This window comes from Musca autumnalis, unplaced genomic scaffold (genome assembly GCF_047663935.1).
Source record: "Musca autumnalis isolate F117 unplaced genomic scaffold, ASM4766393v1 scaffold_1, whole genome shotgun sequence".
Taxonomy (NCBI): Eukaryota; Metazoa; Arthropoda; class Insecta; order Diptera; family Muscidae; genus Musca; species Musca autumnalis.
The window spans coordinates 83,479,278-83,495,568 of NW_027411644.1; the positions used below are offsets into that span (position 1 = coordinate 83,479,278).

Here is a 16,291-nt window from a genome sequence, read left to right on the forward strand (position 1 = left end):
AAGCTCTTCTTATAGAAAACACGAAGGACTTTTTATAGAAAACCCGAAGGTCTTCTTATAGAAGACCCGAAGATCTTCTTATAGAAGCCCCGAAAGTTTCATTATAGAAGCCCAGAACTTCTTTTTATAGAAGCCCAGAAGGTCTTCTTATAAAAGAACACAAGGTATTCCGTTAGAAGACAGGAAGGTCTACTTATAGAAGAGCCGAAGACGACCGAAGGTCTTCTTATAGACGACGACCCGAATATCTTCTTATTGAAGACAGGTCTTCTTACAGGATAATAGTAGGTCTTCTTGTAGCACACAAGTAGGTCTTTTTTATAGAAAACCAGTAGAATACCAGATGATCTTTCTATAGACGGCAGGAAGGTCCTCTTACAGAAAACCCGAAGGTCTTCTTATAGAAGACCAGAAGATCTTCCCATAGAAAACCCGAAGGTTTTCTTAAAGAATTCGTACAGAATACCCTAAGGTCTTCTTATAGAAGACCAGAAGATGTTTCTTAGAAGACAAAAGGTCTTTCTAAAGACCAGATGGCCCTCCTTTAGAACACTGGAAGGCCTTTTCTATAGAATCTAGAAGCCCTTAAGGTCTTCTTATAGAGGACCAGAAGGTCTTTCCTGCAGAAAACCGGAAGGTCTTTTTATACATATACGACCCGAAGGTTTTTTATATACAAAAGACTAGGTCTTCTTATAGAAGACCAGAAGGTCTACTTATAAGAGACAAGAAGGTCTTCTTATAGAAGACCAGAAGGTCTTCCTATAGAAGACCAGAAAGTCTTCTTATAGAAGACCAGAAGGTATTCTTATAGAAGACCAGAAGGTCTTCTTATAGAAGACTAGAAGTTATTTTGTAGAAGACTAAAGGTCTTCTTATAGAAGACCAGAAAGTCTTCTTATAGAAGACCAGAAGGTATTCTTATAGAAGAACAGAAGGTCTTCTTAAAGAAGAACAGAAGGTCTTCTTAAAGAAGACCAGAAGGTATTCTTATAGAAAGCCAGAAGGTCTTCAGAAGTTCTTCTTACAGAGGACCCGAAGGTCATCATTTATAAGATCAGAAGGTTTTCTTAAAGAGACCAGAAAGTCTTCATTTAGAATTCCAGAAGGTCTTCTTAAAGGAGACCAGAAGGTCTTCATTTAGAAGTCCAGAGGGTCTTCTAAAAGAAGACTTGAAGGTCTTCTTATAAAATACCAGAAGGTCCTTCTTTCTATAGAAGACGAGAATGCCTTCTTACAGAAAACTTGAAGGTCTTCGTATAGACGACCCGAAGTTGTTCTTATAGAAAACCCGAAGGTCTTCCTATAGAAAACCCGAAGGTTTTCGTATAGAAAACCCGAAGGTCTTCCTATAGAAGGTCTTCTTATAGAAGACCAGAAGTTCTTCTTACAAAGGACCACAAGGTCTTCTTATAAAATACCAGAAGGTCGTTCTTTCTATAGAATACGAGACTGCCTTCTTACAGAAGACTGGAAGGTCTTCTTATAGACTACTCGAAGGTCTTCTTATAGAAAAACAGTAGGTCTTCTTATAGAAAACCCGAAAGTCTTCTTGCAGAAGCCCCGAAGGTCTTCTTATAGACTACTCGAAGGTCTTCTTATAGAAAAACAGTAGGTCTTCTTATAGAAAACCCGAAAGTCTTCTTGCAGAAGCCCCGAAGGTCTTCTTATAGAAGTCCCGAAGGTCATCTTATATAAGACTTGAAGCTCTTCTTATAGAAACCCCGAAGGTTGTTTTTATAGAAAACCCGAAGGACTTCTTAAAGAAGCCATGAAGGTCTTCTTATAGAAGAACAGAAGGTATTCCTTTTGAAGACAGGAGGGTCTACTGATACTAGAAGACCCGAATGTCTTCTTATAGACGACCGAAGGACTTTTTATTGACGACCCGAAGGTCTTCTTATACAAGACCCGAATGTCTTCCTATTGGAGACAGGCAGGTATTCTTATAGAAGAACAGTAGAATACCAGAAGACCTTCTACAGACGACAGGAAGGTCTTCTTATAGATGGCCCGAAGATCGTCTTACACAAACCCGAAGGTTTTCTTACAGAAGACCAGAAGATCTTCCCATAGAAAACCCTACGGTATGTTTAAAGAATACCAGACGATTTCTTACAGAATAACCTAAGGCCTTTTTATAGAAGACCAGAAGATGTTTCTTAAAAGACAAAATGTCTTTCTAAAGACCAGATGGTCCTCCTTTAGAACATTTGAAGCTCTGCTTATAGAAGCCCCTAAGGTCGCCTTATAGAAGACCAGAAGGTCTTTCTCGCAAAAAACAGGAAGATCTTTTTATAGGGAACTACAAGGTATTCTTATTGAAGACCAGAAGTTCCTCAATAGAAAACCAGAAGTTCTTTCTACTGAAGACTAGCAGGTATTCACATAGAAGACCAGTAGGTCATCTTACTAAAGACCAGTTATCCTAAATGAAAACCAGAAGGTATTCTAAAAGTGGACCAGACGGTCTTCTTATAGGAGACCAGTGGGTCGTATTGTAGGCGAAAAGGTCTTTTACAGATGACCAGAAGGTGTTCTTATGGAAAATCAGTTAGTTGGTCTTCTTATAGAAGACCAGTAGGTCCTGTTATAGAAGACCAGTAGATATTTTTATACAGGACCAGTAGGTCTTCCTATAGAAGACCAGAAGAGCAAAAAGATCTTCTTATAAAGAACAAGAGGGTGTTCTTATAGAAAACCAGAAGGTCTTCTTACAGAGTAAAAATGAATTTCTCATAGAAGACCATAAGGTCTTCAATAGAAAACCAGAAGATTTTCATGAGGACCAGTATTACTTCTTCTTCGTATAGAAGACCAGTAGAAATTCTTATGTAGACCAATAGGTCTTCCTATTGCAGACCAGTAGATCATCATATAGAGGACCAGAAGATCTTCTTATAGAAGAACAGAAGTCTTTCTTATAGAAGACCAGAAAGTATTATTTCAGAAGACCAGAAGTAGAAGATCACAAACTCTTCTTATAGAAGACCAAGAGGACTTCTTCATAGACAAATAAAAGAATAGACAGAGAAATTGTAGTGTGCTTGTTTTTTGTAGCGGTAGCCCTTACACTCAATATGCTCTGTGTTCCCTCAATTGCATTTTGTTTTGGGGTAAATTGCAAGATATTGTTGATTTTTCTATTTGAGGATGTAGATCCGGCCACATCATAAATAGTTTCAAAATGCATAGTTATTTTCATTTTAAAAATTGAGTATCTCGTCAATTGACTGAATTCTCACTCAATGAGAGAATTTTACTGAGAGGATTTCTCTGTCTATAAATTCATTGGTCTATGGTCTTCTTGTAGAAAAACAAAATAATGTCCTATTCTCCGTTCCTTACCTGATTCCCAATTAACTCCAGGGTCATCACAGTTCTTTGGTGGTTCTGTAATGGTTTCATTTTGACGCATTTCAATGATGGCCGAGGCCAAAACGTAGACAGAATCCTAAAGGAAGTGAGAGAGATCAAACAATTTTAATTACTTAAATAAAACTTTGAAAGAGACACCCGACCCACCTTAATATGAGAATGATCATTGTTAACATGTTCCAGCTGTAAACCCAAAACACCATCCGGGGTATTGGGAGAACTCAAAGCCTGTTCGGTGACAATCCATACATGGCCAGCTTCGGTCATGTTATATGTGGCAGCATCACGGAATATCACCTGGGCATCTTCGGTGCTGGAAGTAAAACAAAACAAACACGTTATCTTGTAACTCTCTCTCTCTCTCCTTTGAGTCACTGGTTCCTTCTTACCTGGCGTAGAGCAAATACACTCTACTCTGTGCCGTTTTCATTTCAATTAAATGCTCCGCAAAACTATCCAATTTTGGTTCAAATTCCACAATCATTTCCACGGTGGCCCTTACATCAATGTCATCGTAATAGGTCTGTGAGGTGGTTTGGAATCGACCCAATATGGCACGACCATCTGTGTCCGAACTGTGTATAATAATAACCTGAAATGAAAATATATCCCATGAGTCTATTTCATTACACTCTTTCGTCTCCGCCTCCCCCTTCCTTACCTTTGTATAACCAAAATGATTTAACATTTCCAACCACACATCTGCCTGATGATAGTACGGCGGTACGGTGCGCAAGAAGGACACATGAATATTTTTATCCGAGAAGGCAGCATCACGCGAAGAGATGCCAATAACAGGTATTTGAAAGAAACCACTGGTGTAACTGACAGCAGCTGGTGATAAGTCACCTGAGGTGGATTCGTGTGACACAACAACAGCATAAACCTGTGAGAAAGATAAACATGACGATGCGGATGAATGAATTGATAGCTAGGAAAAGCGCACAGAAGCTTGAGAGTAGGAAAATTGAATGAAAATGTAAATGAAATTATTCTCAGGTGTATTGCTGGCAATTTTGTTTTGGAAAGCAATAGCCAGATATACACAGGACATGGTTCGTCGTTGTCAGCAGCATCATCATCCGAAGCAATTGAAGAAGCAAATTATATTCAATTCAATTACCTGTCACTTGTTTGCCAGGCATAAAGGATAGTAATGTGGTGTAGTGCGGTGTTGAGGGAGATGAGGGGAGAGTGAAAAAGGAATTGGAGCTAAGGGAAATCAATTGGCAGCTGAATGTTTAAATATATTAGTTAGTAGCTGAAATGCAAAAAGTATTATTAGAGCTAAGGCACATTTGAACGGCGGTACTTTAAGTCAACATATAATTTAACCGGATCAAGGAATGAGGTTCAGAATGTTTTTTAATAGCCGTTGTAAGTTTCCAGTTCAGTCGAGTAGGGATAGGATAAGAAAATGTTAAGATGGCTAGAAAATGGCGCCCAACATGGGAATCATCAGCCTGCTTTTGGCCAATGAAATAGAAAGCTGCCCAGAACCTTATACTTTGAAATCCGAATAAAAATTAATTGCACTCCAGTCCAGTTTTTTTTTCATCTGAGGAATATGCAAATATCCGGCACGTAACCTACTTCTAGACTGTTCACCACTTGAGCTGCTGAAATGAGCATTGCATTCCTGAACATGTTCGTCGATAGTTCCCCGATTAAAATCACTGACTGTCTCAAGGTAATGGGTGCAACGTTCGACAGCCTATTTAAGGCGTCCAAGGCACTGCTAATTGCGATAAGATCATAAATGGAAACATGGTGCTCAAGTAGCTGGGGAGAGTCCTTTGGAATGCTAACAAAGAAACCTATTTGATCTCTTATAAAGAAATTGTTCACTTCGTGGTAAGCTACACGGCTACAGTGTGGTCTGTAAATTTTAGTGCTATGCAGCAGAAGAATATTCAAATTTTACCTGAAGAATTCTCCTCATAGCACCAGTTCATCAGAATACCAAAATGTGTTCTCATAGAAGACCATGAAGCCAGAAGGTATTCTCATAGAAGGCCAGGATGTTCATAGGAGGTATTCGCATAGAAGGCCATGAGGTTTTCTGAAAGGATATCAGGAGGTCTTCTTATAGTGGATCATGAGTTCTTCTTATAGAAAACGCCTGGAAGTCTTTTCGTAGAAGGTCTGGAAGTCCTCTCATAGGAGACCTGGAGGTCTTCTCATAAAAGATTAGGAGGTCTTCTCATAGAAGGCCAGGAGGTTTTCTCATAGAAGGCCTGGTGGTTTTCACATAGAAGATCAGGAGGTCTTTTTTAAGAAGACAGTGAACTCATAGGAAAGAAGGAGGTCTTTACATAGCAGATAAGGAGGTCTTTTCATAAAATGCCAGGAGGACTTCTCATAACAGACTAAAAGATCGTCTGATAGAACACAAGAAATTCTTTTCAAAGAGCATCTGGAGGCCTTCTCATAGAAGATCTAAAAGCCTTCTCATATGAGACCATGGGGTCTTCTCAAAGAATATGAGGAGGATTTCTCACAAAAGGCAACGAGGCCTTCTTATAGAAGGTCAGGAGGTCTTCTCATAGAAGTCCTGGAGGTCTTGTTATAGAAGACCTAGAAGTTTTCTTCTAGAAGACCAAGCGGTTTTCTCATATAAGGCCAGAAGGTCTTCTCAAAGAAGCCCTGGAGGTCTCATAGAAATTCCGCAAATATTCTCATAGAAGATCAGGAAGTCTTCCTATAGAAGACCAGGAGGTCTTCTCATAGAAGAGCCGGAGGTCCTGTCCTAGAAGGAAGAATACAGGATGTCTTCTTATAAAACACTGGGAGGTATATGTGTAGATGACAGGACGTCTTCTTATAAAAAAGCAAGCAGGCCTTCTCACAAAAGACCAGAGGGCCTTTTCAGGGCCACTGAAGACCTGGAGGTCTTCTCATAGAAGATATGGAGGTCTTCTCGTAGAAGATCTGGAGGTTTTCTCATAGAAAACCAGGAAGTCTTCTCATAAAAGACCTGGATTTCTTCTCACAGAAGACCAGAAGGTCTTCTCATAGAAGACCTGGAGGTTTTCTCATAAAAGACCTGGAGGTCTTCTCATAGAAGACTTGGAGGTATTCTCATAGAAGACTTGGAGGTCTTCTCTAAAAAACCTGGAGGTCTTCTCATAGAAGACCTGGAGGTCTTCTCATAGAAGACCTGGATTTCTTCTCATAGAAGACCTGGAGGTCTTCTCATAGAAGACCTGGAGGTCTTCTCATAGATATCCCATCATAAAATTCAAAAATCTTATATAGAAGGACCATTCGTCTTCTCTCCAATAGATGAACTATCCACTGATCTTCTCTCACGAAATCACGCGATCTTCACTCAGAAATTCTGATCTATCAGAAAATCGGATGCTCTTGAATTGGAAGATCCGATGATCTTCTCTCAAACGATATGCTGAACTTCTTTCAGAAGATCCACTGACCTTTTCTTACTGATCTACTCAACTACTGATCTTCACTCAAAAGATCTACGATCAAGTGATCTTCTATAAGAAGATATTTTGGGAATGATCAACTTATCTTCAAAAGAATATCAAGTGATCTTTGACAGGAAGGACAAATGGTATACTATTGGGAGATCAATGATCTTCCATGAGATGATCAATGATGATCTACTATAGGATGTAGTATATAGGAAGGGATCTTCCATCATTATTGATCTTCCCATCAAAGTTCACTTGATCTTCCAATAGAATATCACTTGATCTTCTAAAAAAATATCACTTGATATTCCTTTTGAAGATAATTTGATCTTCCCGAAGAATATCTGATCACTTGATCTTCACAGATCACTGGATCTTCCAAGTGGATCAGTGGATGTTCTGAGTGAAGATCAGTAGTTCGTTTGAGATCAATGATCTTCATCATCAAGTGATGTTCTGCGAGAAAATTATTTAATCTTCTATGAAAAGGTCAATTCATCTGGTGTGGGAAAATCATGTGTTTATCTGTGGGAAGATCAGCATACCTTCTGTGGGAATATCAAATTATGTTCTTGAGATGGACAAGGTGATCTTCTTAGGGCATGTCAAGTGATATTCTACAACAAGAAATTAGATCACTTGCTAACATGGTAATATCAAGTCATCTTCTATGGGAAGATAAAGTGTGCTTGTTTAGGAAGATCAAGAGATCTTCAGTAAAAGATCAAGTGGGCTTCTATAGGAAAATCAAGTGGTCTTCTGTGGAAAGATCAAGTGAGCTTTTATAGAAGGAGTGATCTACTTTTGGAAGGCCAATCGATCTTTTTTTGGGGAAGATCAAGTGAACTTCAGTGAGAAGATAATTGAAGGCTGGAATGCTTCTCATGGAAGGTCAGAAGGTCTGCTCAAAGATGGTCAGTACGTTTAAAAACGTAAAGACCACAAAATCTGTCAGAATACCAAGAGGTCTTATCACAGAAAATTTGTAGGAGATCAGAAGATTTTTTTCATGGTATTTCATTGAATACCAGGCGAATTGGCTCATCAGTTGCAGAAAGTCCTTTTAAAAAGACCAGAAGATTTTTCATAGAACCAGACATAGAAGATTAGTAGGTATTCTTATATAAAGCTAGTAGTATTTATATAGAAGCCCGGAAGGTCTTCTCATAGAAGGGCAAAAAGATGTTCATGGCATAAAAGTTCTGTAGGTATTTCCATAGAAGACAAGTAAAAAGAAGAGAGATCGATAAGATTTTCTAATTAAAATGTTATTGAATAGGCCATACATATTTTTGCAACAAATTTCTATTGGAAAGTAATTATAGTGTTAAATAATAAATAATATAGTGTGTTTAAAAATTGGAGCATACCTTTAGGCGCAAACATTAAAAGTATGTGCTCCCTGTTAAAAATGCGTAGCCACATTTGTGTCAAAAGTTTTAATAAATATTTAAACACAAGAATTAATTTTAGATAAATATTACTAAAAAGCAGATGTTAATAGAAAATTTCAATACCAACAATTCCAAATTTCCTTATTTTTTAGAGCATGACAATTTTGTGCAAGATGTTCACACGGTAAATATTGAAAAATTGATTTAAAATCGGATATAAATTAATATCTTTCTCTCGTGCAGCTAACATGTGCCCTGGTCAATACGCTACCCCACGATAAGCGTTGTGCCTATGTTCGCGCCACAGAACAGTGTTCCGAAGATGTTTTCATTGTAAATTACAATGAATTGTTTTATTGTCGAATTGATACCAGCCAAATGTTGTTGGTGGTGGTTGGTATTGTGGCTCTACTTTTATGCTGTGCTTTGTTGTTCTTAATTTTAGGCTCCACGGCGGATGGTTTGTAAGCGAAATCTGAGGAAATGCATATCATATCATTAACGAAATTCTGTTTGCAGTTTCTGTCCCTCCCTCAAGGTCTTATCCTCGATGTTGGGCCTAAATGAAAATGTTGCGGGTGTTACTTTGCTGGCTTTTGGTAATTGTGCCCCCGATATGATGACCAGCATTACGGGTCTAAGTGGTGAATCTCGCCGCTTATATTCTGACATTTTGGGAGCTGGGCTTTTTGTGGTATTTTGTGTGGCTGGAAGCATCGTGGCCTTTGTACCGTTTGTAACACAACCAACGAATTTTCTAAGGGATTGTTTGTTCCTGTTGCTGGCAGTGGTTTTTATCGATTACAGCATGGTGACCGACAAGGCGATAAGTGTTGTGGAGGGAGCGGGTAAGTAGGAACAAGGGGTTTGATTTTAAAGGATTGAATTAATGGTTTAGGTTTGTTTTCTTTGCAGCTATTTTGGGAATATATTTGTGTTACATTGTGGTCGTTTGCCTGGATCAGTATTTGGTGGTACAGAAAGTGAAAGGTAAGACTGGTGCCAACCGGTTTCACACACCTTCTATTTACGGGTTCATAGATGTATAAGAAGATGCCAAAGAAGATCCAATAATGTACTACAAGAAGCTCCACTAACATTCTATCATAGGACCCAATCGTATTCTATCGGACAGTCAACTGATTCTCTGTTTGAAAATGCTTCCTATTTCCATGACTGACGTTTCGTCAGCAGATTCACTAATGTTCTATAAAAAAACCCCACTGTTTGTCTATAGAAAGGAACTGTAATCATATATCAGCTGACCCTACTGATCTACTACTCACTTTCTATCAGAACATCCAAAGATTTTCTATCAGATCTTGCATCAGATAATCCACAGATCTTCTATCAGAAGACAACTGATTTCTCAGAAGTTCACAGATCTCAACAGATTCACTGATTTCCCATCAGAAGATTCAAAAAACTTCCCACAGAAAATCCACTGATCTTCCTTTGGAAAACCGACTGATTTTTCATCATAATATCCTCTATTTTTCCATCGACTATTCTTGAATGAGAGAAGATCAACTGATCATCTATAAGTGGATCAAGCGATCTTCCATAAAAAAGATCTTCTAGAGGATTAGTAAGTGATTGCCAATGGAAATTCAGGTAACTTTCTATGGAAAGATAATATGATCTTCCAGGAGAATATCAATTATATGCAAAGATCTTCTATGAGCAGATGAAGTGATCTTCTATGGGAAAATCAAGTGATATTTTTTGGAATGATCAAGCGATCTTCTATGAGAAGATTAGGCGATCTTCTTGGGGAAGATCATGTGATATTCTATGGAAATATCAAGTGATCTTCTATGAGAAGATCAAGTGATCTTCTTGGGAAAGATCAAGTGATCGTCTTGGGAAAGATAGATTGATCGTCTGTGGGAAGATCAAGTGATCTGCGATTAAAAAAGATCAAGTAATTCGCTTTTGGAAAATGAGATCAAACGATCTTCTTTGGGAAGATCATGCTAACTTCTTCGGGATGATCAAGTGATATTCTATGGGAAGAATAAGGGATCTTCGATGTATAGATCATATGATCATCTATGGAAAGATCACGTGGTTTTCTATGAGAAGATCAAGTGATCGTTTATGAGAAGATCTATGATCTTCTAGGGGAAGATCAAGCGAACTTCTTTGGGTAGATCCATTGACCTTCTGTGAGAAGATCAAGTGATATTCTGTAAGAAGATCAAGTGATCTTTTTTGGAAAGAGTCTTTTATCTTCTATTGGAGATCAAGTGATATTCTATGGGAGATCAAGTGATCTTCTGTGGGAGATCAAGTTATCTTCTATGGGAGATTAAGTGATCTTCTATGGAAGATCAAGTGATCTTCTATGGGAGATTAAGTGATCTTCTATGGGAGATTAAGTGATCTTCTATGGGAAATGGAGTATCTATAGAATCAGCCTTCCTTTGAGAATGGTTGTATAGAAGCACCCTTTCTTTGAGAATGGTTGTATAGAAGCACCCTTTCTTTGAGAATGGTTGTATAGAAGCAGCCTTTCTTCGAGAATGGTTGTATAGAAGCACTCTTTCTTTGAGAATAGTTGTATAGAAGCACCCTTTCTTTCAGAATAGTTTTATAGAAACACCCTTTCTTTCAGAATGTTTTTAAAGAGGCACCTTTTCTTTCAGAATGGTTTGATAGAAGCACCCTTTCTTTCAGAATGGTTTTATAGAATAGCCCTTTCTTTCAGAATGGTTTTTTAGAAGCACCTTTTTTAGAAAGGGTCTATAAAAGCACCCCTTCATTCAGAAAGGGTGTATAGAAGCTTTCTTTCTTTCTTTATAAAATCACCCTTTCTATATAGGGTCTATACAAGATCAACTAATATTTAAGGGGAAGATGATGTGTGATCTTCTATGGGAACTTCAAAAGATCTTCTATTGTAAGATTAAGTGATTTTCTTTGAGAAGATCAAGCGGTCTTCTTAATAAAGATCGAATGCTTTTCTTTGGGTAGATCAAATAATTTCTAAGGGGTGATCAACTGATATTCAGTGGGAAGACAATGTGACCTTCTATGGGAAGACCAACCGATCTTTTAGCGGAAGATCGAGTGAAGATGTAAAATCAGGTCATCTTCTAAGAGAAAATAAAGTGAATTTCATTGGAAAAAGAGAGAAGTTCAATTGATTTTCATTAAGAAGGTCAAGTGATTTTCTACGGAAGACTATGTGATCTTTTCTGGGAAGATCAAGTGATCTTCTGTAAGAATGTGAAGGAGATCTTCTTTTATATGATCAAGTTAGCTTCTATGGAAAGATTTCTATTTAAATAAATATTGTCTTCTTTGCAGCAATAAAAGCCGAAACACGGAGCCTTTCAAGTGCCTGTAAGTAACTCATTCTAAATGTGATGTTACCGTTCTACATTTATCCTTCTTTCCTAGCTTCCGAATACTATTCACGTTTGTCGCGTGAGGCACACTTTGAGATACATTCACGCAGTTGTAGTCAGCAAATCGAGCCGAACTCTATACCCTATAATGTGGACCACAATGCAAATTATTTGCTGTTTCAACAATTTCTCGAGACCCTAAATCCAATTGACCAAGAAGAATGGCAAGAAGGCAGTAGATTGAAACATCTCATCATAGTACTAAAAGCTCCAATACAATTTTCCCTAAAGCTTTTAATACCAATTGTGGATTTTGAACTGGAAGATCATGGTTGGTCGAAGTTACTAAATTGCATGCAATTGATAACGTTGCCGCTTTTTATTTTGTGGGCGGTTGTGGGAGGAGAATATGCTCTTTATGGTGGAATTCCCTTATGGGCGACATCGATAATTCCGACATTGCCACTGGCAGTGCTGGCATTTTGCCATAGTCGAACTGATACAACACCAGAATTTCATAAGGTAAGGGAAATTGGTTCGGATGCTTTGATAACTGTAAAATTATAGAGAGCAAAGAGGGCCGAAATAAAGGGAGCATAATTATTTCCCTGTAATGTAGATTAAGTAAAACTTCTTTGTTATGTGTTTATCTTAAATCTTTTTATATTTGTAGTACCTTGCCATATTGTCGGCAATGGGTTCAATTTATGTCATCTATGCCTGTGCCGCGGAAACCATCAGCATTTTAAATATCTTGGGCTTGACAACACAACGCAGCAATTCCTTTCTGGGTTGTACTCTCTTGGCATGGGGCAATAGTATTGGCGATTTGGTTGCAAATGTGGCTTTGGCTCGCCAGGGCTATCAGAAAATGGGCTTTGCCGCTTGCTTTGGTGGTCCAATGTTTAGTAAGTATGGATATTTTTTTATAAAGGAATAAAACATTTAGGAGACCTTACCATAGATGATCACTCGATCTTTCCATAACAAATCAATTGATCCTCTAAAGGAAGAATGCTTGTCCTTACCATAGAAGATCTCTTATTCCTCCCCTAGAAGATCACTTGACCTTCTCTTAGCAGATTACTTGTCATTCCCATAGAAGATTGCCTGATTTTTTCAGAGAAGATCGCTTGATCTTAACAGAGAACATCACTTGATTTTTCTAGAGAATATCACTTCCTTCCATTCACTTCCATCTTCCTATAGAAAATCTTCCCATAAAAGATCACTTTATCTTCTCATAGAATATCACTTAATCCGCTCATTGAAAAAATTGATTTATCTTCCCATAGAAAATCCATCGATCTTCCCATAGAAGATCACTTGAAGTTCCAACTGAAGATCAGTTGAACTTCTCTTAGAAGATTGCTTGATCTTCCCATAGAAAATCCCTTGATCTTTCTATAGAAAATACTTTTATCTTCCAGTAGAAGATCACTTGACTTTCCCACTGAACATTAGTCGATTTCTCTTAGAAGATTGCTTTATCTTTGTATAGAAGATCACTTGATCCTCCCATAGAAAATCTTTTGATTTGTAGGAGAATCCTATGTGATCCCTAGAACATCATTTGATCTTCCCATATAAGATCACTTAATCTTGCCATAGAAGATCACTTGATTTTCCCATAGAAGACCACTTGATCTTCCTATAGAAGATCATTTGAAATTTTAATAGAATACCGCTTGATCTCTCCACAGAAGCTCGCTTTATCTTCCCACTGAAGATCGCTTGATCTTCACACAGAAGATCGATTGATCTATACACAGAAGATCACTTGATCAAATGATTTTTATGAGAACCTTTCTGAAATAAACGGTGTTTCTGCAGACCCTTTCTAAAAGAAAGAGTGCTTCGATAGACCCATTCTGAAAGTAAGATCTTGATCTTCCCATAGAAGATCACTTGATCTTTCCATACAAGATCACTTGATCTTCCCATAGAAGATCACATTATCTTCCTATAGAAGATCACTTGATATTCCTATAGAAGATAACTTGATCTTCCCATAGAAGATCACATGATATTCCTATAGGAATTCACATGATCTTCGCATAGAGGATCACTTGATCTTTTTACAGAAGATCACATGATTTTGCTGCTTCGATAGACCCTTTCTAAAAGAAAGGGTGCTTCTACAGAACCTTTCTAAAATAAAGGGTGTTTCTACAGAACCTTTCTGAAATAAAGGTTGTTTCTACAGAACCGTTCTGAAATAAGGGGTGCTTCTACAGAACCTTTCTGAAATAAGGGCTGCTTCTACGGAACCTTTCTGAAAAAAGGGTGATTCGATACGCCCTTTCTGAATGAAAGGGTGTTTCCATATAGTTTTTCTGAAATAAAGGGTGCTTCGATAGACCAATTCTGAAAGAAAAGGTGCTTCGATAGAACTTTTCTGAATGAAAGGGGGCTTCCATAGAACTTTTCTGAAATAAAGAGTGCTTCTACAGAACTTTTCCCGAAATAAATAGTGCTTCTACAGACCCTTTCTGAAATAAAGAGTGCTTCTACAGAACCTTTCTGAAATAAAGGGTGTTTCTACAGAACCTACCTGAAATAAAGGGTGTTTCTACAGAACTTTCAGAGATAAAGTGTGCTTCTACAGACCGTTTCTAAAAGAAAGGGTGCTTCCGGAAAAAAGGGTGCTTCGATAGACCCATTCTGAAAGTAAGGGTGCTTCGATAGATCCATTCTGAAAGGAAGGGTGCTTCTTTAGACCCTTCCCGAAAGAAAGACCCATTCTGATCTTCCCATAGATGTTCACTTGATCTTTCCATAGAAGATCGCTTAATCTTCCCACAGATGATCACTTGACCTTCCGATAGAATATCACTTGACCTTCCGATAGAATATCACTTGACCTTCCCATAGAAGATGACTTGATCTTCCCATAAAAGATCACTTGATCTTCCCAAAGAAGATTACCCGATCTTCCCATAAATAATCGGTTGTCCTTTCGATAGAATATCACTTCATCTTCCCATAAAGGGTGAAGTGACCATCAGTGACCATCTCATAGAAGATCACTTGATTTTGCCATAGAAGATCACTTGATCTTCCCATAGAAGATCACTTGATCTTCCCATAGAAGATCACTTGATCTTCCCATAGAAGGGCACTTGTACTTCCCATAAAAGATCACTTGATCTTCCCATAGAAGACCACTTTATCTTCCCATAGAAGATCACTTGATCTTCCTATAGAATATCACTTGATCTTCACATAGAAGATAACTTGATCTTCCCATAGAAGATCACTTGATCTTCCCATAGAAGATCACATGATCTTCCCATAGAAGATCACATGATCTTCCCATAGAAGACCACTTGATCTTCCCATAGAAGATCACTCTAACTTCCCATAAATAATCGCTTGCCCTTCCGATAGAATATCACTTCATCTTCCCATAAAAGGAGAGGTAATCGTCTCATAGAAGATCACTTGATCTTCACATAGAAGATAACTTGATCTTCCCATAGAAGATCACTTGATCTTCCCATAGAAGATCACTTGATCTTCCCATAGAAGATCACTTGATCTTCCCATAGAAGATCACTTGATCTTCCCATAGAAGAGCACTTGATCTTCCCATAGAAGAGCACTTGTACTTCCCATAAAAGATCACTTGATCTTCCCATAGAAGACCACTTTATCTTCCCATAGAAGATCACTTGATCTTCCTATATAATATCACTTGATCTTCCCATAGAAGATCACTTGATCTTCCCATAGAAGATCACTTGATCTTCCCATAGAAGATCACTTGATCTTCCCATAGAAGAGCACTTGATCTTCCGATAGAAGAGCACTTGTACTTCCCATAAAAGATCACTTGATCTTCCCATAGAAGACCACTTTATCTTCCCATAGAAGATCACTTGATCTTCCTATAGAATATCACTTGATCTTCCCATAGAAGATCACTGTAACTTCCCATAAATGATCGCTGGCCCTTCCGATAGAATATCACTTCATCTTCCCATAAAAGGTGAGGTAATCATCTCATAGAAGATCACTTGATCTTCTCGTAGAAGACAACTTGGTCTTCCCATAGATCACTTGATCTTCCCATTGAAAATCAAATAATATTTCTATAGAAATGCACATGATCTTCCCATGGAGGATCACTTGATCTTTTTACATAAGATCACATGATTTTCCCATAGAAGATCACGTGACCTTCCCATTGAGGTTTGGATTCTATGAGATAGCCTGGTAGTCCTATCAATGAAATTCTTTTTTTTTTTTTTGTTAAAAGATCTCCTTTTATTCTATAAAATATTCTCATCTTTTTCAGACACCCTTATAGGTATTGGTCTTGGTATGACATATAAAGCGGGAATCTCCGATGAACTTCGTACCAATAAAAAGGTATCGACAACAATCCTTTTTACGATATGCATCCCTCACACAACTGTCCCTTTCGTTACAGAATGTTGCCGAAGGTACAATGGGTGTTAATATAACCGTTTTCTTAATAACGGGACTGGTTTTACTAATATTTGGTGCCAGCACAGCCAACTTTATACTAAGACGCAGCCTTGGCATCTTTATGATTCTCATTTATTTGATATTTTTAATTTTTACATTTCTTGGTGAAATGGAAATTATTCACACTTTTGGCAGTGATCATCGAATGGATATGAAATTGGAGGAGTTGGACTAAAGGGGAGAATGCTCATGATTGTCCCGAATAAATTTAAAATAAAAGGCGATGGGAGGTAAACTT

General features: G+C 37.9%; 2 protein-coding genes across 3 annotated transcripts in view; one reads left to right on the top strand and one right to left on the bottom strand.

Annotated features, from left to right (window-relative positions):
* The window catches only part of Nmdar1 (glutamate ionotropic receptor NMDA type subunit 1), a 55,608-nt gene that overhangs the window by 13,802 nt on the left and 25,515 nt on the right, over positions 1-16,291 (bottom strand). Inside the window, exons 4-7 of the mRNA XM_073983266.1 lie at positions 4,040-4,264; positions 3,768-3,970; positions 3,526-3,691; positions 3,349-3,454 (exon numbers count right to left, since the gene is read on the bottom strand). Coding sequence (XP_073839367.1) covers positions 3,349-3,454; positions 3,526-3,691; positions 3,768-3,970; positions 4,040-4,264 — 700 coding nt within the window. The remainder of the gene's footprint in view (positions 1-3,348; positions 3,455-3,525; positions 3,692-3,767; positions 3,971-4,039; positions 4,265-16,291) is intronic.
* Positions 8,257-16,253, top strand: LOC141402318 (mitochondrial sodium/calcium exchanger protein-like). Of its 2 annotated transcripts, XM_073983283.1 has the most exons (9): positions 8,257-8,390; positions 8,450-8,670; positions 8,726-9,054; positions 9,122-9,196; positions 11,519-11,554; positions 11,612-12,081; positions 12,233-12,467; positions 15,860-15,933; positions 15,995-16,246. In XM_073983283.1, the coding sequence occupies exons 1-9, from the start codon at positions 8,307-8,309 to the stop codon at positions 16,226-16,228; spliced, it is 1,758 nt and encodes a 585-aa protein (XP_073839384.1). In that variant the 5' UTR covers positions 8,257-8,306; the 3' UTR covers positions 16,229-16,246. The 2 variants fall into 2 exon arrangements, with proteins under 2 accessions (XP_073839384.1, XP_073839389.1); XM_073983288.1 differs by lacking the exon at positions 8,257-8,390 and having other exon boundaries at positions 8,482-8,666; positions 15,995-16,253.